This window comes from Suricata suricatta, chromosome 1 (assembly GCF_006229205.1).
Source record: "Suricata suricatta isolate VVHF042 chromosome 1, meerkat_22Aug2017_6uvM2_HiC, whole genome shotgun sequence".
NCBI lineage: Eukaryota > Metazoa > Chordata > Mammalia > Carnivora > Herpestidae > Suricata > Suricata suricatta.
This window is the reverse complement of record NC_043700.1, coordinates 146,361,291-146,387,377: the sequence shown is the minus strand read 5'-3', so window position 1 is coordinate 146,387,377 and position 26,087 is coordinate 146,361,291. Positions and strand designations below refer to the sequence as shown.

General features: G+C 34.3%; 1 protein-coding gene across 15 annotated transcripts in view; it reads left to right on the top strand.

Annotated features, from left to right (window-relative positions):
- The window catches only part of ADGRL3 (adhesion G protein-coupled receptor L3), a 504,973-nt gene that overhangs the window by 204,321 nt on the left and 274,565 nt on the right, over window positions 1-26,087 (top strand). For 13 of the 15 annotated variants that reach the window (XM_029945427.1, XM_029945411.1, XM_029945396.1 and 10 more), the window contains 2 exons: window positions 21,751-21,765; window positions 23,926-24,726. In XM_029945427.1, the coding sequence (XP_029801287.1) occupies window positions 21,751-21,765; window positions 23,926-24,726 (816 nt within the window). The remainder of the gene's footprint in view (window positions 1-21,750; window positions 21,766-23,925; window positions 24,727-26,087) is intronic. The other 2 variants (XM_029945417.1, XM_029945384.1) reach the window with 1 other exon arrangement.

Here is a 26,087-nt window from a genome sequence, read left to right as displayed (position 1 = left end):
TTTCTGATTTTCTATCTATAAAGAAAGTTGTACTGACGTGATACAGTTTGTAAGCAATTCCATTTTCATATTTAGGTATTTCGAAGCCATCGCTTCATTCATGCTAGAATCTTGCTTGTGCCTTAATTCAATAGCATTAATATGTTTCTCTAAACATACATTTCCTTCCTTTGTACTAAAGACATCTGTTTGTCTTTTTTCCCCACTTTACTTTGTGTTTTATTATTTTATTTGTGAAGTAGTTTTATCACAGTGATTTACTCCATTTTTGTGTTCCTCAGTTTCCTTATCAGTAGTATGAGGATAATGATACTATCTACTGTGTAAAATTGTTAGAGGACTAGATAAATTGAAATGCTTAGAATATACCTTACACAAAGTAAATGCTCAACAGCTATCAGTTGTTATTTTTTGGTACACATTTTGACTAAGAAACATGACCCTTTTACAACCCTAGTGTGAAAATGCTTTAGGACTGTAAATGGTTGAATAAAAATGAAAGTTCCCTTCAGTCACTAAGCTTGAGGAGTGTAAGGTTATGCTGGGAACTTAGTATTTAGTTATTTTCACATACACAACATGCGGGATACATCCATCCAGTTTAAAATATGTAATGATGCAGGGTTCTGCTTATCCATCCAACATCTGAAAACAAAAACCTTCTGAATTTGAAGTTAAAATGCCAGGTATTATTAGAAAGACAGGATCTGGTATTAGGAAAAATGGATCAATTTATAAAAGAGGTAGACATCAAGACTGTTATTTCTATTGTTGGGGAGAGCAAATTAGGACAGTCTTGCTGGGCAGTGAGTCAGAGAGACAGACAAAATGGGTGCTAAAAAAAGACCAAACCCTGTCATCGGAGAATCTATATCCCCTTCCTCTACCAGACTATATGATGCTCCTTTATGATATGTCTCTTCTATTGTTTGCTTTGATGTTTATTTTAGCCATTTCCTTTTGACCAAGGTTTGTTTGGAAGCCAGGTTGGAACAAAGATGAGGAATAGTATTGGTCCCCTAGGAGGTAGTCAGTTGTCATTGTGGACCCAGAATCACCTGCTCCAAAAGTGCTGAGTGGGGTACTCTTTCTTTGGGGCAGCTCCAGTGCTCTGTAGAAGACCTAATGTGTAACAGTTTTGAAATCTAATTACCAATGCTTCATGGGGCAATGCTATTGCTGGCTGAAGGATTTTAATAGGACCATAAAAATTATAATTGCTAAAGAAGGTCAAGTTTGCCCAGGCTATGTTATTTGATATCACAGCAAATCAAAGATTGAAAAAAAAGTATCAGTCTGTCCACTTGCCAATCAGTAAACATTTTCACATGACATACATTTCTATGAGTACTAATACCTGCAAAGAGAGGTAAAATACAGAGTGAGAGTTTTGATTTAAAAAATGAATAGCAGTTTGTCACTTTCTTTTTTTTTTATAATAGTTTATTGCCAAGTTGGTTTCCATATATATAACACCCAGTGCTCCTCCCCACAAGTGTCCTCCTCCATGACCATCACCCCTCTTCCCCTCTCCTCCTTCAGCCCTCAGTTCGTTTTCTTTTTAAGGTATTGATATTACTGTCTTTTCAACTGATTTTAAAAGTGTGTGCTTGGCCTTGATTTTCTTAAGGCTATGTTAGTTTAACTCTGTTCAAGCATTTGAACATCTTTAGATTCCCAATCAGACCTTAGACATTCTTTGAAGCATGTATAAGTGTATTGAGGATCTTTTTAAGCAAATGAAAAATGATTATGGATAAGAAGTGAAAACCCAGTTTCATGTGCTTCTTTCTCTTCATATGTATCCCAGCATGTACCCTGTGCTATGTAAGATCATCCACTGTTCTGAGACCCCCTGATGAGAGGCCCATATGTGCTCCCATACCTGCTGTAAGCCTAACAGGCCCCTGTCACAGGCACCATGGAGGGCTTAACTCACCGTGGTACTGCTTGCATTACTCTGTTTCAAACTCAGCATGGGCCACCCTGTTTTATTTTTACTCTTTCCCTTTAGTGGCTGTAATGTGTAATTTAAGTTTTCCTCGGAATGCCGCTTTCTACTTACCCAAGTTTCAGATACTCCCTTCTGAAATTCAGGTTTCATGGGTCATTTGGCACAGTTATTGGTTTATTTCCAAACTTGCCATCTCCCTTTTGTTTAGTATTGCTGACATTTTCATGTTTATTCATAAAAAAATATCATGTGAATTTATACTGGCACTGGGAAAAGGTGGCCTGTGTGCCAACGATAAGTGTCATTTAGGATGTAGAGGGATTTAGAGCTATAATAAATTGTCTCATTCTACGTACAGTAATGTATCAAAGTCATAAATCTTACCTATCAAATGCATTTCTTTAATTGCAGTTGCTGGGTGCTTTTTTTCTCTATCACCAGCAGAAAAGCTTTGATTATTCTTAATATTTTTAAAGAAGGATTATAGTTTTTTACAGGTACTTCCCCTCCCCCCCAAGTTACTGGTTATTTACACTCTTTAGGTCTCAGATTTCTTTTTAATGCAAAATTTCCAAGTTGAAAATTCAGACTTTCTTAAATGTATTTTTTAAGTAGTAATAGAAAAATTCAGAGAAATACATGACAATGTTTTTCCTTTTTTTTCTGTTGTAAATGAAAATTGATCGAAGTTTTAAAAGATTACCTATTCCATTCTTAACAGTTCTAAAATTTTCTGTTTAAGCCCTTTTTTTACCCATAGAACATTTCATGGAGTCATAATTGATCTTGATATTCTACCCTCTGACCATTTGCATCTCATTCTTAAGTTTAGCCTACTATTTTAGCCCAATTTATACTTAGCATGGTACTTTATTTCCTATTTAAATGTTATCAAATTGTCCCATGTATATAATTTTATACTTGTTCAATGAGTAGGAATCATTTCTTTGTCAAACAAACAACAACAATAATAATACATAGTAGTTCCCTGGTGTTTACTCTGTGCTGGGGTCTGTTTAAGCTTCCTAACAGGCTAGAGAAGTAGAGAATTTTATCATATTTTTTTTCTTTTAACAACAAGGAAACTGATACACAGAAATATGTAACTCGCCCAATGTTACATAGTTATGCACTGGTAGTGGCAGGATTTGAACTCATTTGAAACTATGTGACTCAAAGCCTATTCTCCCAACTGCTGTACTGCCCTGCCAAAGAAAATAAACCATCCAATGATGTTTAATAAATTAATTTTTCATACACCAATCTGAATTCTGCCAGTAATAGTCTAACCATTGTTAATGATTGTGAATCAAATTACTGGCCTATTCAAGATGTTAATACTTAGGCATAGAGGATTACACCTAAGGGTATAGAATTTAGGTAAGCAAATACTTCTGACTTCCTGGAGTGACTTGTGAGTCCCAGTGAACTTTATCAGGATGTGGGCATGCTGTTACTCAAAGAAGCATAAGGTTTACTATAGCCAAGTTTGTTTTGCTATGGTTGAAGCTTTGAAATAATTTACATAGAAAACAAGCTTATTACTTCTTAGACTGAACTTGGGTAATGGGAGCTACTCTTACAGATGTTTAAAAATGAGATGGGTATTTCACCTTATCCAAATACCTAAACAATGGCATTAAATAAGCAGTTTGGGAGGCACCTGGATGGCTCAATTGGTTAAGCATCTGACTGCGGCTCAGCTCATGATCTCATAGTTCTTGGGTTCAAGCCCTGCATGGGGCTCTGTGCTGACAGCTCAGAGCCTGGAGCCTGCTTCCAATTCTGTGTCTCCCTCTCTCTCTGCCCCTTGCCCACTCACACTCTGTCCTCTCTCTCAAAACTAAAAAAAATAATAATAATAATAATTGAAAAAAGAAGCAGTTTTGAATCCAGTGGCTAGGCAATAGGTGTGCCCTAGGCTTTGGCATAAAAGCCTCTGTTCTACAGTTCTATATTTATAAAAGGAATATTTTTAATAGCTTCATCTAGAAACAATAGGAGATATTTACACACACAAAAAGCCAATAGGGTCAGTGATGGGAAATGGCCATTGATCCAGTCTTGAACTTTAAAACAGTCTTACATTTATTGATGGGGGAGGCCCTGGCCTTCTCTGGCCTCTTTTCATAATGTCCCTTTATTCTTCTGGAGACGCTAGCCTGCAGTATTCCAGGGACCTGCCCTTAGGAGCCATTGCCATTATCCTAGATGGCTGGTCCGTTAATGTGTCTGCGCAGGTAGCAGACCAACAGGTCTAATTCCGAAAGAATTATACTGAGTAAGGGTATTGTAAATTATGCTTAGAATATACCTCGGTGGTTGTGAACTTGTGTGTACTTAAAACACATCCAAATACCAGAATCTTGGTGGTTCTCTTGAGTGCATTAAATTTCATTCACAAATACAGCACTGTATATTCACTCAGTGTGTTGTCCTCACAATATAACTATTTGCGGACCTATTCCACTTGCATAATTGTCAAACTTCATACATTTCAAGTAAATATTACTTATGCCAGTTTTGTTTATTTTGTTTTATTTTGGTGTTGGCTATACTCTGAGTATGTTGTGCCCTATATGTTACCACATGGTTCCACTCAATTTAACACTCCATGCAGCAGAAATAATACTTCTTATTAATGTATTAATGATACATGCTGCACATTGATCAAAATGTGACAGCACAATATGTGAAGGAGTTGTGATGTATTATTAGTTATACAGACTTCTGTCAACTGTGTAAGAAAACTACCAAAAGGTGGGCATTATTCCTGGGGAAAGACCAATCCCATTATTTCAATGACCTATTAGACACATAATTTTCTTAATACAGCCTCCTTTTATATCAGAGATTGCTTTCTCATAACACACATATTGTAGCATGATTGTCAGTAATCACAATGTGACCAAATATTATTTGCCTGTTATTTTATTAGGGGAATGTATTTCACCACACCATTTATAGATGATATTTCATTTGCAATGTTGAGTTCCTTCTACATGAAGAATAGAAAATATTTGCTAGCACTTTCTTCAGTTCTTTCTGTGAATTACTAACGTTAGGATCCATTTGGCAACAGGGCACGCTGCGAACCTAACAGCTCTGACTCAAACATATGCTTTAGATATTTTGTTGTAATTGTCCAGTTATAAAACTAATAGATGTCACTGTTTCAGTAAGTCAATTAGAATACCCATGGCTTTGAACAACATCAGGGAGAAACATTTTTGACAGTGTTAGGAATCCTTGCACATAAAATTATATTAAATGTTTACATTTGATTCTATTCTGTGTTATAGACATGAGAAGCAGTATATCATTTTAGTTAGAATATAGGTTTTGAAATTGCACAGATCTGGGTTGAAATCCCAAGCCTGTCAATTGGGAGCTATATGTCCTTGGACCGTTCTGTTCATGAGCCTTAGATCCCTTGAGTACAACATGAAGTTATAACTACAAAATGAATGAATGAGAAATTGTATGTAAAATAATTAACCCAATGCCAAGTATATAGTAATCACTCAACTAAATGGAATTGAAAAAATTAATGTGTATAATTCACTACAGTAAATCCCAATTCTTACAAGTTTTTATTTATAGTTATCTAGGGAGAGAGGAAAACTATTTTTCTTACTTCCCTTTTAGTGTCTTGGGGTGGGGCCTATATGGTGGATTGACAAGACAGATCAAGAAGAGAAAAACACACAGATTTAATATAAGTTCTATACAGCATTGGAATCTTGATAAGGAAATGACAATCCTATGAAATCTTAATCCTGAGTTTTTATACTAGGCTTGACAAAGAGCAAAAAGTTGTGGGAAAACAGGATAAAATAAAAGGGTATGAGTGAAGAGTAATAGACTGGGGGAAATTCAGGCCTGTTCTTTTGGATTCCTCTTGGCATCCTCTGTCTTCAGTGATGGATGCTCTTCTGGGTACAGAAAGGGCACCTCTCACAAGAGCATATTATGACCTGTCTCGGGTACCAAGGGGAAGGTGTGAGAGTGCTGCTTGCACCTATTGGTTCACATGAGGCTTCAGCTTAAAATCTTTAATATGCGGAGGCGCCGTATTTAAGAAGAGATATTCTCATCCCATTCATGGTTTTTACTGTCGCATGGCTGATATCATTATAGAAGCATTCTTTCACCTATTTAAATTCAAGAGATAGCTGCCATCTGCATGGAGGCAAATGATGTCTTTTTATTTTCTGTGATTTTGGTTCCTTTTGTCTCTTGATACAGCACTCTGTGTACACTTATGTTCTGCATTTCTGCATTGAAATGTGAAATGTGTTGTTTTAAAATTAAAATTATCATTTGTGACAGAAAAGACTATTACATGCTTTCAAGATTGTCAGTCAGTTACACCTGGGCTTCTGAGTTACATAACACCCAGATACATGGGAAATGATGAGGACTGATATTGCAACTATTTCTAAGTGCCTTCCTCATTAAAAAGTAATTATATATACATATAATGATAAGACTTTATTATTATTTAAGTATGCAGATATGAATGCCTATTACCATATCACTAACCTGATTCTGGAGCCTATTTTTACATTAATGCACCTAGTGTATTTTTATATTAATTATGTCAGTAGTTGATCGTTGTTGTTGCTTATTCCCTCCAAAGAGAAAACATTTTGGAGCCAATTATGCTTCTGTGATGAGGACTGAGTATACTTTTTTTTGTTTTTTGGTATGTTCTTCCTCCCTCTAGAAATTAATTTTTATTAACTCATCATTGTGTTCATTATGTCAATAAGTCAGCAAGTATTTATTGTGTACCCAGTGTTCACCAAAGCATGTGTTTTGTTGCCTTTAAATTGCTTATAAATATCTTAGGTTACTTGCTAATTCACTGTGTAGATTAATTGACCTTGATGTACTTGTAGGCTTAAATTATGTTCTCTTTGAATCTTAAAAGTTACAAGGGCTCACTTTTCCAGGCATAAGTTAGTAAGTGAAAATATAAGTTAAAATCTCAAGCCTGCCTATCTCTGTCATACTCTATCTAAACACATTTTCTCTTACCAGAATATGAGGGGCTTTCCAAGGGCTACATTTAACTGAACACTATCATAGCATAAAGTAATAGAAAATAATTATTATTTCTGCTGAAGTCCAACTTGTCAGTTGAGTCTGAGCTGCTTGTGAACTTAAGAGTCATGATCTAAGTGATTTATCTTCCTCTTTCTCCATTCCCAACATGGACATGAGAATAGACAGAATCAGATACGACAATTCTATTTTTCCTCTTTCTATGCCTGTAGCAGTAGTTCTGTGGAATGTAGACATTTCAGCCTTCAGCTACAATTCTTTTCTGAACTTCTCACTCTCAACTGTATGTAACTGAAAAGGCTGTTACAAAAATGAGCTAGTAACGTGTGGTAGTAATTTTTTTAATTGGAGAAAAAGTGAAGAAAAACTGCTATGTTAAAACAAATTTTTGTGGTATCCAAAATTGGAGTGATACTAATTAATGTCAAAATGGGCATTATGAAAAAAAAGAAGTCCAAGATTAAGGTAGGTACTATTTTGCTTACATATGTGCGTAAACGTCCGCACGCACACACACACACACACACACACACACACACACACACACACACTCTTAGCAGAGGCCTCTGGCATACACAGTACTCTCCTGGCTCAACTCTGTTTTCACCCAGACCCAGTGTGAACTATTCTGTTGGCACTCAGGCCTGTCTCAGCCACCTCGTTGTCAATTCAAATGCCTGCTACTGGTCTTTCACCATTCTGCCATTAAGACTTCCCCAGGGCCAGTAGTTTGCTCAGCACCCAACCGCATCTGTGCTGGGAAGTTCATGCCAATGAAGATTGTTTTCAGCCACTGGGGGAAAAGCTTGGTGCATCATTACCCCAGTTTTCTATTTTTCAGAGATCTGGTCAGAATTTGGTCCTCCTTACCAGCAGTGACAATTTCATTAATAATATATATTGTACCTCTTTTTTCCCTTTTCCATATCTCTCTCCCTGTTCCCTAACACTTAGTTCCTGGGATCACCTCCCAAATAAACTACCTGCATCAAAGTCATTACCTTGGCCTCTACTTTCTGAAGATTCCAAATTAGAGTACTATGCTATATAGGAACATTTAAAAAAATTTTGTTTACATTTATTTATTTTTGAGACACAGAGAGAGACAGAGCACATGTTGGGCAGAAGCAGAGAGAGAGAGACACACACACACACACACACACACACACACACACACAGAATCTGAAACAGGCTCCAGGCTCTGAGCTCTTAGCACAGAGCCTGACTTGGGGCTCAGACTCACAGATGGTGAGATCATGTCCTGACTAGAAGTTGGACACTTAGCCAACTGAGCCACCTAGGTGCCCCAGGAACATTTGAATTTATGAATAATTCAAAACATTTGTAGGCATAATCAATCCATAAGTATTTACCAGCTATTTAGTTACTTACTGTTATTATGAAAATGTCACACAGCCTTTTGTAAATCTGATTTGACAAAATGTTAATCATCTCACCACCTCTTTTAACATTTAACATACCATCTACCTTCTTGGAAAGCAACTGTCATCTTGTTGGTGAAGTAACATTTACATGTTTGAAACAGTTGGCTGATAGTGTGAGAATCTGTGCCTTTCTGCCATTTTACAGTTTACTGAATTCCTTGGTAGCATATAATTGGAGTGATGTCTTACTCCAGATCTCTCAAGGCGATCACTTTCAGCAAAGCTTAGCGTTCAAAAGCAGGCTTTCCTGAAGGCTGTGGTACAGGTAGGAAGTTGTGAAAAACTTCATAGAAGAGGAGGGATTTTACCTCGTTTTAGATAGCTCTATTGGAGACCATGAAAGTCAGTATTAAATTAGTGGTATGTGCGAGGGCACAGATATAGGAGAATCATTATGTTTTATCCAAAAGAGATGGTTAGGGAGAAAGTAGTCTTATAACCAGCTTGCTCTTTCTTGTGTAAAAATGAGTCTATTTGCAAAGAAATAGTATATAAAAATGAAAGCAAGGCATCCATTCACACACAGCTTTTCAGAGGGAAAATTGTGTCACAACAAAAATGCTGGCATGTATTTACTTACATATCTTGGATTTGTTGTGGGTGTGTAAAAGATGCGGTATAGCTATTTTACACTTCCATACATGATCTGGCTTCATAAATATCAATATTTTTCTTCCATTCTATAGTCATAATCAAGGATAAAATAATTATTACATAGAACTGGGAAAGAACAGGTTGCATTATCCATGCATCTATTCTAACGTTTGCATGCTTGACTAACTGGTCAGAATGGCTGTGGAGGGTCAATTACATAAACCATATCTGCATCCATCTTCTGTGGGAGGTAAGGGACTGGAAAAGGAAAGAATTTGTTTATCTTCGAAGTAAAAAACAAAAGCAAACAAACAAAAAAACCTTTCCCTCTACAATAGTGTCAAGAGAAGTACTGACTATTCTGATTATTTTGTTTATCCCTTCATTATCAGTTTAAGACGATGGACTGAATTTGCCTTTACTTTTATTTGTCCAAATGCAGACTAAGTTTGTTAATGACCTGTTTTTTCTGGTGTTAGCTTTAAGAAAGGCATCAAACTAGCATCATAAAATTAAACCAATTAACTTAAACTATCTTGCTTTTTTCTCTAGTGAAGAGTCATATGGCTCTAGAAATGGTAGATAAAATCTTTTAAAGTCTTTATATACCCTTCATTGGCCCTTTTCTAAATATTCCCAAGTACATATCAGAGATATAGATCTGGTCCTATTAAATTGCCATTTATTAACATTAACAAAGTAGCATTGCTGCCAGAAGCAAAACCAGAAAAACAATTTATCTCTCTGCCTTCTTGAAGTTTGCAAGATAAATATGTACCAATTTTAAATGAAAGTGAACATCAGTAAACTAGACAGATTTATTGAGTTAGCTTGTAGCAAAATGAGCTTGCTCCAATTTCACATACTTTTCTGGTAGTAAATGTTTTAATCTATTGATGCCATGGAAATGCTACATTAGCTATAAAACAGAGAGAGGGCACTGTTCAGTGACAGGACCAATAATATGTATAGAGCAGTAAACACTTTGCAAGAATTTAATAGCCCTGAATTCAAATAGACAATATATAGTTTACTAAGCTGGGGGAGAAGATTCATTAGACTGCTGGTTCTTCCAAGTGCATAAACCTAACTTAGACATGATGTGAAGACAGCAGTTCTTCAGTTGTTGAAGAAACTGCTTTGATTTCAAAAGGAAGGAAAACCCATTCTCAGAGGATGCTATAGACCAGAATTTTATAATATGTTTTTCCTTTGGTAGGATAAGCACTTGATTTTACTGTTGTTGTGAAGGATTTATCATTTCCCATCACAAACGTTTCCTCTCAAAAACTGGTAAATACAATAGAACATAGAACCTCACCATGATCTGATGAATCCATGTTGCACAGGTAACAAGTGAACTGATATTCAGGGAAGACTTGTAAGTTAAAATGCCATTGTTTGGGATTTAAAAATATTAACCTGAGAAATCTAATAAATGTAAAACTTACCTACACACTGTATTTCCTAATGTGTAGGTCATTTATTTAAAAGTAGATACCAGGGTGCCTGGGTGACTCAGTCGTTTAAGCTTCTGACTCTTGATTTTGGCTGAGGTCATGATCTCGTGGTCTGTGGTGAGATCGAGCTCAGTGTCAGGCTCGGTGGTGGGCATGGAGCCTTCTTAAGATTCTCCTTCTCTTTCTCTGCCTCTCTCTCCCACTGGCATGCTCTCTCTCTCTAAAAAAATTAATAATAATAATAAATAAATAAAGTAAAATAAAGGAAAAATAAATAAAGTAGAATAAAAGTAAATACCAGATTCTGATGTCACATAGTTTTTAGATAAGTGGCAAATTAGCCAAAATTCACAATTTGAGATTTCATCCAAAATATCATACTTTGAATCTATTTTTCAAACTTTGTTACATTTGAAAAAGTGTATCACACCATTGTGTTACTTCATTTTCTGGATGAGAAAAATTAGTCAATATAAAATAATCAGTAATCTTGGGAAACTGTGCAGACCATCCAATGAGCATAAATCTTACAGCCCAGGTAGTCTTTTTTCAAGTCCTACTTCTGTTTCTTATTAGATTTGTGACCTTAAGATTTGTTCATTTAATTTCTCTATCCCATACTTCCTTCATCTATAAAATGGTGATACATAATTATCTTAAAGAGCTGTTTTGTTGATTTGATTTTTTACTTTGCTTTTCTGTTTGGAGTGTCATTGTAACTACTGTATTGTAAATGATGGGAAATAATTGCATATGTTAAAAAAATATGAAACTTTATAAAGTAAAAAAAATTAAATTAAAAAAAAGAGCTGTTTTGATAATTAAATGAGTTAATAGTGTTTCCACACAGTAAACATTCAACAATGGTTGGCTATTGTTGCCATAAATACTTGTTTCAAATAATGCATTTATTCAGTCATATTTAAAAATGCCCCAAACCGCAAGCTATTTTGTTTTTGGTATTCATTATTATAAAATGTAGCACGATGGAACAGAGTATAGTAGTTTTGTTTTGCTTTGTTTTAGTAATTAGATATTAGGCTAAAAATCATATGGATTTATTAAACCTCATAGTTAGAAAATATTTACTTCAGCCTAGCAATTATGCAGTCCACATCTACCTTTTATTTTTAAATTGTGTTTCCTTTTATTTTGCCTTTGACAATATGAGTAAAGTTATACCACTATTCAAACACACCAAAGGTAAGAGATGTATTGATTGAGCAAATTCAAACTCTTTACGGAGTACTGAGTACATCCCGGGTACTGTTTCGGAGGTGGGACAGAACAGTGAAGAAAATGGAGAGTCCTTGACTAACTTCCTAGTAGATCAACAGAGTGTGCACAGTGTGAGGGCTTCTGAGGAATATAGTTTCTATCTGAAATTTCTTTGTCTTTAATGTCGTATTTCTTAAATAATGGTAGATATAATAATAGTACTTATATAATGCTTCATAACAAGAGTACTTATACTTAAAGTTACACCTATACACAAGAAATTAAATATTTAATAAACACAAACTGCAGTTGGCTAGATGTTTTTGTTTCCAAGGAAGTTTATTTCACTAAAAAGTAAACAACAACAAACACTTAATAATATTATACCATTGATAGTGCCTCACTTGGTGCTCTACCCAGCAGATTCATTTTTATGATCCTTTACAGATAGCTTCTTCTACAAAGAGTTGGATGCTAGTTAGTTTAAACAGACAGTAAAGTATCTTACGAGTAGTCCAATAGAAAATGAATAAGGTGAGGACTTGTTTCATTCTCTAAGACTCTGCTTTTCCTCTCCATTGACACATTTCAGTAAAATAAACAAAAAAATGCATTCAGTGAATTACTGAGCAGATGTTGGTTGGGTGTGATAAAGAACAGAAGGGAAAATACACTTTGTTGTTTGTTTTAATTCAATTTTAGATGTAATATCTCAGCTTTGGGTGTTGTACCACATTATATACATTTGAAGGGCTATCTGCTCATTTTGTTTCCCCACTTTGACCTAGCTAATGCACAACTCTTGTTTAAGGAACCTTTATTCCTTCTGTCATTGTCTTTCAAAGGAAAAACATAAATCCATAAGAAACCAGATTGTGAGGAATCCACCCTCTTTCTCAGGAGCATGCTGTTCCTGAGTCATATAACATTGCTGAGCTAGACCCCGCTGTGAGTGCTTTCCACTGCAAGTGGGAAGTAAGTAGAAACTGTTTACTACAGAGTTAACTCTGTTTGGCTGGCCACGGGCATTTTGACACAGAATTGTCACAGACACACTTTAGTGGACCCTGAAGAATTAAAGAAACAGGAAATTCCCATGATAAAACTGCTACTTCTACAGTTTTCTAAGCTCCATAATTAATAAAACATGTTTTCTTCCTTCAATTAGGAAAAAAAAAAGTAGCAAACAGTTTTTTGTATACCATCTTCATTTTTGGCATATTTAATCCTTCTACCCCTGCATTTCTTTCACCTCCGCAGACATTGATATGAGTCAAACGCTGGCCCCTCACTTTACAGGTGACCAATATGTGCCTTGTGAGTCTGGAATCTGATACTCCCCTTAAAGGTATCCAAAGAAGGATTCTTGTCTGCAAATAGATCTTAACTAGATGGTTCGGAGACATTCTTTAGCAAAAACTCAGCATAATAATTTTGTTTCAGTATACGTTATTGCTAGTTATTAATTCCAACTTTAAACAATCAGATATTGTCACTGACACTAGGCCTTCAAAAATGGGTATTTTTTATACCCGTTAAATATAACTTAATGGGTAAAGCAGGGCTGGCATTTAGAAAGTAATAGAGGTAGCTGACAACTCTATTCCCTCTCTCAGTCAATGAAATTATTCAACAGTAACTAATAGTGTTGTACATGTAAGATAGTGGTTTAGCACTTGGGTTCTGGTGTTGAAGGCCTGGCATTGGATCCTGGTCTGTCAGTTACTATTTATTTATCTGTATCATGGTTTCTTTCTTTCCAATATTGATGTAGTAATACTATCTACTTTATAGTGGTAATGTAAATTGTTAAGTGGATAATACGGGTAAATTATTTAAAACCATAAGCTAGTGAACAGTAAGAATTCAATTAATATTAGTTATGCTCAGTATTTTTGCCATCGTCACTTTCTTGTTTGCCAGAGAGCAAAGCATAGAGGTTAGGCATGTAGACTTAGAAATTCAAATACCACCTCAACCATAGCTAGTTAATGACCTCTGTACTCAGTCTCTCTATCTGTATGATGGTGACTATAATCCCAATAGAGTCATTGTGAGGATTAAATAAGATAATATAGATAACATATTGGCAAATAGACTGATATAGTATAAATGCTAAGTAAACTGGACTGAAAAAAATAGCCCATTTTAATGGTAAAGAGAAATTTCACAGATATTACAAAATATTCCTAGCAACTGATTGTAGAATAAATATTTTGCAATGTGCAGTTATATATGTAGATAGAGAGATAATATCTACCACACAATAGAGGGATAAGATATTCTACTAAGGAGGATTTCATGTACTTCCTTAGCAGAAATAAAAGACATGCTTTGCTACCTGTAACTTTGTCCTCTTGTCCTTTGTTATCATTGAAAAAACCATACCAGGTTTGTATTTGGAGCCATTGGCCTGTGATTTTAAAAGCATGTCAGTGCCAACATTTATTTACCACACTTACAACAGAACAGTGAGATCTAACCCAATAATGCCTGGGTGTACGACGGAGAGTTCTCTGCCATTGAGAACCTCCAGATTTTCCAAAAGAAGGCTAGAGAGAAGACAAAAATATCAAGTGCCAAGAGAATAGTAAATGAGGCAGTATAATTGAACTAAACTAGAATAGATACTGGCAAACAATGGTCATGGTGTAAACATCCAGTGGGTTGTTTTTCTACTAGCCCCTTTTACATTTTTTAATTAAGAGATGTTAAAAAAAAGAAGAAGAAGAAGAAGAAGAAGAAGAAGAAGAAGAAGAAGAAGAAGAAGAAGAAGAAGAAGAAGAAGAAGACGGTGATGACAGCAGCTATGCAAGGCAGCCCGTATGTGGCTCAGAAAGCATAACTTACTATCTGGCCCTTTGCAGAAAAAGTTTGCCAGTTCTCAGGCTAGAACATTATTGGAAGCCTCCCTCACCCAAAAACTAAGCTGAAGTGACACATGTATTCAGTTTGGGACTGGTAAATAAAGCCGTATTCATGAAGGAAAAACTTTGAGCCTAGAGTAGAATTTGGCTTAACTAGAAATAGGAGAAGATGTGAGGCATTTTGAACAAGGGCAACAGAGTGAAAGAAAGTTGAAAATTAAATAGAAGTGTGGAGTATATGAAGTAAGAATGAACACACCATTATGAAGAATGTGATTAGAGTATAGGATTAATAAGACAAAAATGGAAAAATCCTGTGATCACTCTCTCTCAAAAATAGAAAAAGTAAAAAAAGTAAAGTAACTTGATTTCTTTCAGCTTCTGATCTTTCTCATCAATAATATTGGAACAGTCATTCCTGCCCTCACAGTACAAAAAATTGTTAAAGAAATAAAAAAAAACATTATTTAAAAATTTATTTTTAATACTGTTCAGAGTTAAAAAGTAAATTATGATTTGGGGCTAATATCTAATTCTCTGGCTTCATTTTTTTTTTTGCAAAATATTAGCTGAGAATAAATGACATTTAAAAAATTCAGCCCTGAAACCACAGTTATTTACTAAATATCTGGGATTAGATTAGATTAATTATGAATATCTTATTTATTGCATATCCAGAGCTGGATGTGTAGAACCTAGTAATAGGAATCAGTCAAAAATATATTTCTCAGGAACAAAGGGATGACATTTTACACTAGAAGTTAGACTGTAGTCAAACTGTTGTGCCTTGTGTTTTGAACTACAACTTTTCTTAACGATTCTGTGTCTCTGCTACTCACTTTTTTTTTGTATGTTTTTAATCTCTTTATACAAGTTTCTCTGTAAGCATTTAAAAATAGCTTATTGTTGATAAATAAGTATACTGAAAATCACCAATTATTAGACTATAGATTTTCCTGAGCCAGAGATCAGTTCCTCCTTTGTAACGTGTTTGTAAAAGGACCAACAAATCCACCGAGTTTCTCTGAGGATTAAATAAAATGATCTGCAGGATAACTATTCACATGGTTACACATTCAGTAAGTTAGGTATTATGATTATAATTACATGTCTCTGTATTCACAACTCAAAAGACCTTGCAAATAACAAATACATTCTGTGGACCTAATATAAATATACATTAATGTCTTACACACTCTGAGGGGATTCTGCCTTTGTTTTTTGTTCAACAACTTTAAATGCCAGGCTGTAGTTACACAGTGATGACAGGTCATTATGATGAGGGTACATCATTGATGAACCAAATGTAATGTTGACTTTTACTACCAATGATACTTTAGAAAAATTATTATGTTTTAGTTACAGAGAAGGAGGGAGGCAAACTACAAGAGACTCTTAAATACAGAGAACAAACTGATGGAGGAATGGGGGAGACGAGAAAATGGGTGATGGGCATTGAGTAGGGCACTTGTTGGGATGAGCACTGGGTGTTGTATGTAAGCTAATTTGACAATAAATTATATTAAAAAAGAAAAATTATTATTTTTACTAAAACATATTACTGATAAAGTCACCCAAGAGCCTACTAATAGCACCATATTCTTTTAAAAGGTTAAATTATGGGGCGCTCGGCTGGCTCAGTCGGTTAAGCGTCTGGCTTCGGCTCAGGTCATGATCTCACAGTTCGTGGGTTTGAGCCCCACGTCGGACTCTGTGCTGACAGTTAGCTCAGAGCCTGGAACCTGCTTCAGATTCTGTGTCTCCCTCTCTCTCTCTGACCCTCCCCTGCTCACACACACTCTCTCTCTGTCTCTCAAAAATAAATAAAAAACATTAAAAAATTTTAAAAAGGTTAAAATAGAAAGATTTACCAATACATCAAAAGGATGGCAAGTTAATACAAAATAAAAAAGTAGTCTCAGTTTCTGTGCCATCTATAGATATTGTATTTAAGTGTTTAAATTAGAAAGCATCTTGTAAATTACTGACATTTTCAATCTACACACTCCAGGATGAAATTCATTAGAAGGTAATAATTTGGGAAACACATTATATAAAGCCATTGTGATACAAGGTGCTTGAGCAGCACTCTTATTCACCGATGCATGGTTATTACTTGAAAAACATAATTTAGATGCTGAGCTGCAGAGATTACCCGTTTTTCATTAAAGAAAGGATTAGCACCTTATTTACTGAAAGAGACAGATGTCTGTCAGAATTTTTGATATGAAGTATACCAAAATTAATGAACTTCACAGATCTTTTTTACTTCTATTTACTGAAGTGCTTCTTTATTTTGTTGGTGTATGTGAAACAGAAAAAGAGAATTTTCTCTGTTTCAGAATAATGAGAATTAATACGACATGAGGTATTCAGCACAGGTTTGTTTCTGGTGATAAGAAATATCTTGTTTCCTTGGCCAAGAAATGAGGAACCTTTTTAAAAATTATTATCTTTTTTGTCTTCTCTGGAGAGATGCTTTGCATGACTAGTCTCAGGGTTAATAGCACTGAAAAATATGACATCCAGTCACATTCCCTGAAAATATTACAGTACAAATGCATCATTGTGTGGAGACATAAGAAATACTAATTGAGCTTTTCTTACATGCTGCACACTGGAGATGCAATAATGGATAAGATCAACACTTGTATTTGAATTTCAGCTCCACTACTCACTAATCAAAGAGCAATGCCTCTTTGTACCTATGTCTTCATTTGAAACGTTAAGATAAAGAGAATATCTACATCATAAGTTTGCTCAGAGATGATTACATTATTATGGTATACTAAACTTCAGTGCAATATATGCCACATGGTACATGCTTAGTGAGTGTTCTTCTTGTAACAAAGTGCTTACCCTCGGGAAGATTCCATTTGTGTTATTTTGTCCTCTGAAGTGCACTCTCACATAGATTTGTTGACAGAAAGGAAATGGAGAGCAAGAATGCACTACTTCACTGAGTTTACAGGGAGTGAGAGCCAGTGTGTATTAGACCAATGACAGACTCTTCCATCGGTAGGTTGTTCTTGGTCAAATACTTAAACCCTTTGAGTTTTCCGTTTTAGTTGAATCATCTTTGATGTAGGAATAACAAATACCATATCACAGTGTTGTTTAAAGAATTAAGTCAAATGATTCATATGAAAACATTTTGCTAAAGTATAGAGTGCTGTAGAAGTGAAACTATTATCATAAACTTCTGATTATTCACTTATAGATGGCCTTGTTTATGGATGATACCCCAGCAAATTTTCATCTAAGACTGATTTTTTATTACTCACTTAGTTTTCTTTATTGCTATCTCCTTCACTGCCCACATGGCCAGTGATAAGGATATTTTAATAGTCCAAGCCAAATGTAACCAAGAAAATAATACTGTTTAAAATAATAGTAAATTTAAATCATTAAAAATATTTATAATTTTTAATGTTGTATAACTTTATCTTGTTCACCATAAGTGTTTTTTCTTATATATTACAGAAATATAGATGCATCATTGGATTATATAAAATAAATAGAAAATGTATAGTATGGCTTAAAGTTTAAAAGAAAATTTAACCTATATTAGAATTAGATACAATTTCATAGTTCTTAGTGACAATTATAATTTCATAGTTCTTATGACAATTTAGTTCAAACAACTTTTAGCATGCAAGATTTTTATTTCTCTGTAATTTGCAATGCAATTTGGAAAAGACTGGCAATGCTTGCATATGCTCTCTCATCCATACCTTTTCTAATTAAAAAATGCAATTCAAAAGTACTGCATATGGTATAGATATGGATAGAACTAATAACATCTTTTTTTTCCTAAACAATAATATGGCTATTGTCTATATATTATTTCTCTTTTATGAACTGTTGGGGAATAACGAGAAAATTTACTAGTCTTTTTTTTTTCTGTTTCTGCCTTTTATACAGAATAAAATTACCCTTAGTTTGAATTTGTCATTTACTCTAACCACAGGATATAGCTTATGACATTAAGTTTGACAAAGGACAACAATGAAATCACTTTGAGGAAATATATAAACATATTTGCAGAGGCTGAATGGACAATAAAAATAGTTTGGGGAAGAGAGAAAAAAGAGAGTAACTAGTTCTAAAGAGGATTGGAAATGAATAGTGACAGCTATAATGCCAGAACTTGGGATATTGGACCAGACCAAAAGACAGGAGGTTATGAAGAAGGGTGAGCGCAGATGTCATCCTACGACTCATTTACTTATGATCTCATTACAGAGAGGAGGGAAGGGAGTATTTTTGGTCTGTTTTTACATCGTTACAGGCTGTTTTGTAGCAACATTTTGTTCTCTCCAATATAATTCTCAAGACTATCCATATAGTTTTTCTTATTTCCCTTTTTTCCCCTACACTTTTACATTTAATTAGTTGGAGATACATATTGCTCATGAATTGTACTTTCCTCTACATCCATTAGAATATACAAAGGCATTACACAGATAATAGATTGTACATATGATTATACTGAGCACATCTGGAGTCTTTTCACCATTTTTTCTTTTTACTACATGCTTAAAACATTAAGAAGCAGAATCAATCACCTCTATTTGGATTATGGATCAATTCAGCAGCTTTTCACTGAGCACTTATTATGCACCAGGGATTGTGAGATTATGAAGGATACAGTGTCAAGGTTATTCACTTGTGTCCATACAATTTGTTTGTATGAGCGCTGATTTTCCAGAGGAAAGAAGTTGCTAGAATAAGAACTACATGACAAACAGTGACTGGCTAATTCTAAATGTTACTAAGCTTTTCAGTGACAAATTATGTTTGCCTTGGCTGTTTTTGTTATGGGAATATGATTTGTGTGTGCTTGTTTCAACTTAAATTATAGGATTGTTTTACTAGAGTCTTGAAAATAGCAAATAAATGATAAATGAGCTACAGCCAGTCATGACATAGACAAGAACATAATAATTTTCTCCAAAGTGAAACTGCCTAATAAATCTTAATTTTGAGTAACCAGCAAGTAACAGAAGCACACTTTACTTAAGGTACAGCTTAGACCGAGACCAGAGAATTAAAATTTTACCTAATGACAATTGAGAAAATAGAAGTAGAAGCTCTTTAAAAATAACAATATCCATTAAATTGTAAAATAGTATTTACAGAATAACAAATATCTTATCACTTGATCTGAGCCAAAAGGCCAAGAAGTGATGAGAATAACAAACACCTTTTCAATTCTTTTTATCACATGTTCCATCCTCCTCACTAAGTAGTTGTTGAAAAAAACACTAGTCACCAAGAAATTAGGATAACTGTGCTTTGGAGGAAGAGGAAGAGTTTTATGTAAAATAAAACTCAAGTTGTTTGAGTATACATTTAATGTTTTAGAATGTAAACCCACTGTGTACAGTTCTCAAAAGGATATATATTTAGATGTACTTCTAAGAACAAAATTAGTTCTAGAAACTCTTTTGTAACCTAGTTGTTGAAAAAAATGTCAACTTTAGTATGACTTCCCACTCCCAACCTCCGCTTTCACTGTAATGTGCCTTGAGGCCAAACTTTTGGGACCATTGATTAAGTAATTTCTTAAGGTGCTTAGTTCTGCTTCTTCTAGTTGTTAGTCTGAACCCAGATTTGTTTGTATTTTAGTCAGAGCATGAAGTGCATCTCTTAAATAAAGAGTTTAGCTGATCTGTAGTGAGGCATATAGTCCAGTGAACACTGCAATCACTTGATAATGATTGAGTATAATGATAAATTATAAGAGTATAGAGTTGCTAAAAGAGTCCTAGAAATAATATTAAAATATGACTTGTATATTAATGAGATAAGGAATATTTTTTTAAAACTCCATTTGCAACCTCTTAAGCATAACTTTTGGTATACATTAGCTTTGTGTTCTAACACGTGTGATATTGAGCTTTCAAAAACGTGAATGAGGAGTAATGAATGTGATTTTGACAATAGAAAACAACAGCTTAGGTCAAAGCACAAAATCTCACCTAAATACAATTACCCCAAACAGTATTTCTCCTGTGTTTTGAAACTTCTCTAGATTTTTTTATTTATTGTGCAATAATATTTCAGTTTATCCATTCCATTGAAACTTTTTTAGAGTTCTATCAATTGCAATCTGTGATTTGTAAGGTTCTGTTATGAACCCATTCTCTCCCCAGCTCTTCCCTTTGTTTTTTATTGGTCCTTTTTCTTCTTTTTTGTGATTTGTCCAAGTTGTCTCTAATGAGATAAATGTTCATAAGATAAACAAGATGCTGCTTGATCAGTTACATGAATGTTACAATTCCCCAGAATTTTCCCTGGTCTGACTTGGTCAGTACCTTAAAAATAATAATGGGATCTAATTTGAGAGATACATAGCCATCACCTGGTTGAGGATCTGAATTCATTCTTATCAGAGTATGTTGAGTCAGTTAAGAATTTCAGAAAAGGCCAGAACAGATTTCTCATGATTTATGTCAACCTTCTGATAACAGATTTTTCTGAAAGATATTTTTCCATAATATTAAATATTAATGAGTGAGAGGGAGAGAAGTCTCTTCAATAAAGATTCTGAATCCATTTATTTAGTGTGAGATAATTCCCTGTTAACGTGTGGCCACATGAGGTTTATTTCTCATAAAACTGACATGGAAAATCTTAGGTCTTAGGAAATGAGTTACAGGGTAGTTTCTTCTAAAGAGATCAATCCTTGAGATGGGTAAAAAGCAAGACTATTTGTTAAATGGTGATATAAAATATATTTTATAAATAAGGCTAATCAAACTATTTGAAAGCTTTATATGTATAATTACCTTCCTAACTTGCAAAGGGAAATAATGGTGCATCTTATGAGTCTTGTATTTCCTATGTCTGTAGTTTGAAATTGTATGTTTTTTTTCAATCTTAGCTTGGATAACTTTTGCCTTATGTTTTTCAAGTCTATACTGTATTTTTTAAGTTTATAATATTGATTTTTTAAAAAGTAACTTTACTAGGGAAATGTTTTTTTAAAAAAAACATTATGTTCACAAAGCAAGTATGAATGAAATAAATTATTTACTTTCAGTTTGGAGGAGGTGAATAAAAAGTGCTTGGCCAATACCGTACCATTAATCTATTCTCTTTTCTCCTTTCTCTCTGTACTTCTCTCTCTCCAATAGAAGTGGAACAAAAAGGTAATTAAATACCTTTTATAAATTATATACTATTTATAGGCTAAGTTATTTAACAGTTTAACATTTAGTTAAAATAATTTTGTATTAATTCTTATCTATTTTATGAAAATTTATTTACTACTTCTGCTGCTCAACTTCACTTTAATCTGTTGTGATGACCAGTGCTGGTTTAATCCTTTTATCCTGAAACAGTTTAATCATGTAAAATTTTCAATCTTGCATTTTCTTCCTCTTTATTTTTAAATAAGTAGTTAGAAATCCAGTAGATCGTGATGGATAGTGATTATTTTACATCTGTTTTTATTTCTCTACTAGATAATTTTCCATAGCTCTGGTGTGGTTTTCCCCATTCCTTTATTTTTTAACTACTGGGGGAAAGGAGGAGATGTTTTTCTGAAATACCTTATAATAAATTAATTGAGTAACCGTGGGCTGATTATTAACCAACCTAAAGTTTATATGCAATGGTGACACAATGCTTATCCATTCTTTATAATTATAGCAATCATATTAGAATTCTGTGAAATTCTTCTAATCATTAGTTTTATTATTGTGTATAATTGATAATGGCCCTCTATCCTTGCTATGGAAGATTTTGGTAGTCAACTTTGCCCTCAAACTTTTCATTTCTGCAAAAGTAAAACTTTGGGCACCTTAATAATGTACTTTCCTTTTTAATAACTGGCACATCCTAGCTGATTTAATCTTAGACTGTTTTCCATTGGATCTAGACTTATAGTTGCTGTTGAAGAGCTAATCACTAATATCAAGAGAATAATACTTTAATCATTAAAATATGGGTCAACATTGAAATTCCTTATGATTTCTTAATTGCTTTCCCCAGTATACTTCTAATCATTTCAAACATGACAGTGGACTGCATGATTATTTTTCAGTGTGTTTTCCTTGCAAAAATATTAGAGCAGTGTTTCCCTTAGCAGGTTCAGCAGAACACGACATTTTAAACAGGATCTATAGAAGGGGGCTCCACAATCAAATTAGTTTGTGAAATGTGCTTACCCCCCTCACTTCTGCCTTGGAGATTTGCTGATGCACTAGAGCTATTCGATCTCTGCCACAATTCTACTTAATATGATATTTCTTAAACGTATGGCTTAGGATCCCTGTTTTCTTTCTGTGTAATATCCAGCTCTGCCACTTGAGACAGGTGCTTCAAGGACCACTCTTTGGGAAACATTGCTTTATAGTCCCTTCATTACAAGCCAGCCAAGACTTTTTACTGCTATTCATTGAATGCGCTACTGAATCATACTAAAAATCAAATGAATCAGATAATTCCTGCCCATTTTTCGATCTGAAGTATGAGCAGCAAAATATTGTAGCAAGTAATCTTGTTTTTTAATGTTCTTTTCATGTAACAGTAAAAGGTACATGTTTTTAAGTTCCAATACTACTGTATTTAACAGGACATTTTTAACTGATTAAAATCTAGATCTTGGGTTCTTCTCTGTAACCTTTTACCTTTTCTTCTTTCCTTATTCCTTCTTTCCTTCCTTTTTCTTCCTTTCTCTTTTTCCTCCCAGTATCCATCCATCACTCATTTTTAATTGTATGGGTTGCATGCTCTGTGTGTGCTATAGAAGCTTTAAGAGTTTTGGTTTTGTTTTATTTGTTTTCTTTTTTGTTTTTGCTAGAAGACTCAGTGGCCTGTACCACAGGGCTTTTCTTTTCCTTTATTATTATACTTACTTACTATTGGATTTATGTTTATTTCTTAATGATAAATTATTGAATAGCTAATATCAGAGAGAAAACAATATACATATTTAATATCCAAATAAGATAAGTAAAGGTATTCTATAGAAACATTTGTATTTATAGAATACATAGACATACATCACATCTGTATATGTATATCCAAAAATATTGTATCACATGCTTATAAAGGTAAAGCTCAAAGGAAAACACAACTACTCATAGACGGGCCACATTTTTCAGCAAATGAAATCAAAATGATTTTGAGAAAAAGTCAAAATTAGTACGTAGGACAGTTTGTATATTCAGAAGAATGCAGCAAAATAATTAAGTGGTGGTGGGTCTCTCTTGTTAGAGTTACAGCCCATTTGGTAAAAACTAAGAATATGTGACAGAATATTAAAATTAACACATTCATTATTTTAACTCTTTCCCTTCCCACAGTTTTTCTTTGTCCTGGACTACTAAAAGGAGTATACCAGAGTGAACATTTGTTTGAATCTGACCACCAGTCTGGGGCATGGTGCAAAGACCCTCTACAGGCTTCTGACAAGATTTATTATATGCCCTGGACTCCCTACAGAACTGATACCCTGACTGAGTACTCATCCAAGGATGACTTCATTGCTGGAAGGCCAACTACAACCTACAAGCTCCCTCACAGGGTGGATGGCACAGGATTTGTTGTGTATGATGGAGCTTTGTTTTTCAACAAAGAACGCACCAGGAACATAGTAAAGTTTGATTTGCGGACTAGGATAAAGAGTGGAGAGGCTATCATAGCAAATGCCAATTACCATGATACCTCCCCTTACCGATGGGGAGGCAAATCTGACATAGACCTGGCAGTGGATGAAAATGGGCTCTGGGTAATCTATGCAACAGAACAAAACAATGGTAAAATTGTCATTAGTCAACTGAACCCTTATACCCTACGGATTGAAGGGACATGGGATACTGCATATGATAAAAGATCAGCTTCCAACGCATTTATGATTTGCGGGATTCTGTATGTGGTCAAATCTGTATATGAGGATGATGACAATGAGGCCACAGGGAATAAGATTGACTACATTTACAACACTGACCAAAGTAAGGATAGTTTGGTGGATGTACCCTTTCCCAATTCATACCAGTACATAGCAGCTGTGGATTACAACCCTCGGGACAACCTTCTTTATGTGTGGAATAACTATCACGTCGTGAAGTACTCTTTGGATTTTGGACCTCTGGATAGTAGATCAGGTAAGTTTGACTTTTGATGATACTTGAGGAAGAAATATTTATAGTTTGTTTTCAATAAGTTCATTGTACGTATGAGTAGACTACCTTAGTTGTCTTCCTTCTGGCCTAAGTACCTGCAAATTGTTCATTGTCTTTGTATTTTAAAATGTTGCCATTAATCACTTTCAGCTGTAAAAAAAAAAGTACAAGAAACTTTTTCTCCTTTGTGCAGCTAGTCTCCAATCTTAAGCCCTTCTTTGAAGGGCATTTTTATTATCAGCTGGTTAGTTCCTTGTGTAGTGAAGTACACAAAAGCTTTGCTAAAACAGAATGCCAGCCTGTCTAATTAATTGTGACATGCCCTCTCCACTTGGAAAAATGTCAAGGGCTGCCTTCATATACTGCTTCAGGAGCCTTATGCCAATATACTCACTTTGCAGACAGTGTTGTATATGACCACTCCTATCGGGAACATTGTCAGTTTGAGTGTAGATATGTCTGAGTATACTTAATTTGACATATACAGAAAAAAATGTTTATAACTGATAAATAGAGGGGAAAAAGCAGACCTCAATTTTATAAGAAACAACAATGCAAAACACTATTTTGAATAAACCAGATATAATCTTTAATTCCAATTCTTTGAAATTGTCTTTTTCCTCTCTAGAACATACCATTTCCTTTTAATGTTGTCTAAAGGTAGTGGTAAATTGCTTTATTATTTTAAACTTTATTTATGCAACTGAAAATAATTAGTTTAGATATTCCATTATTGTAACTAGCAATAATGCTGTTCTTCATGACGAAGTATAGTGGAAAACTAAGATACAGGTAGGTATCTGAATTTTGATACTAATATAGCAATACATAGGTTATATTCTGTCTTTTGGTTTTTACACATTAATATTACTTATTTTCTGCATTACTTTTACCATGCTTTTACTAGCATGCCATTCTGCTTTCTAACTTAGTTCATTATATACATATCTTCTTATATAAGTATATTCTAAGTTCCATATGGCCAGTGACCTTTCCCAATCCTTTATTTATATATATTTTTTAATCTGGCCATTATTTGTGCTTTATCAGACACTAGTATAACGTATGGCATATATGAAATAAAGGCTCAGTAACTCTTTGTTGAATAAATGTAGATATGAATGAATGAATGGTTTTCCACTTCTTATTCTGATAGAATGAGAAATTAGTTGGCCTTTTCTCTAACCCCTGAGAGGCCTTAGTCAGAATGACAATAATTCTTTCCATGGCCAGCAATGCTGATATTATATTGAACTGCCTTTATGGAAGGAGAAGCTTAAATATTCGATAGCAACAAAAGCAACTTCTCCTTAGCAAATCCTCAAAAAATTCCTAGACCAAGT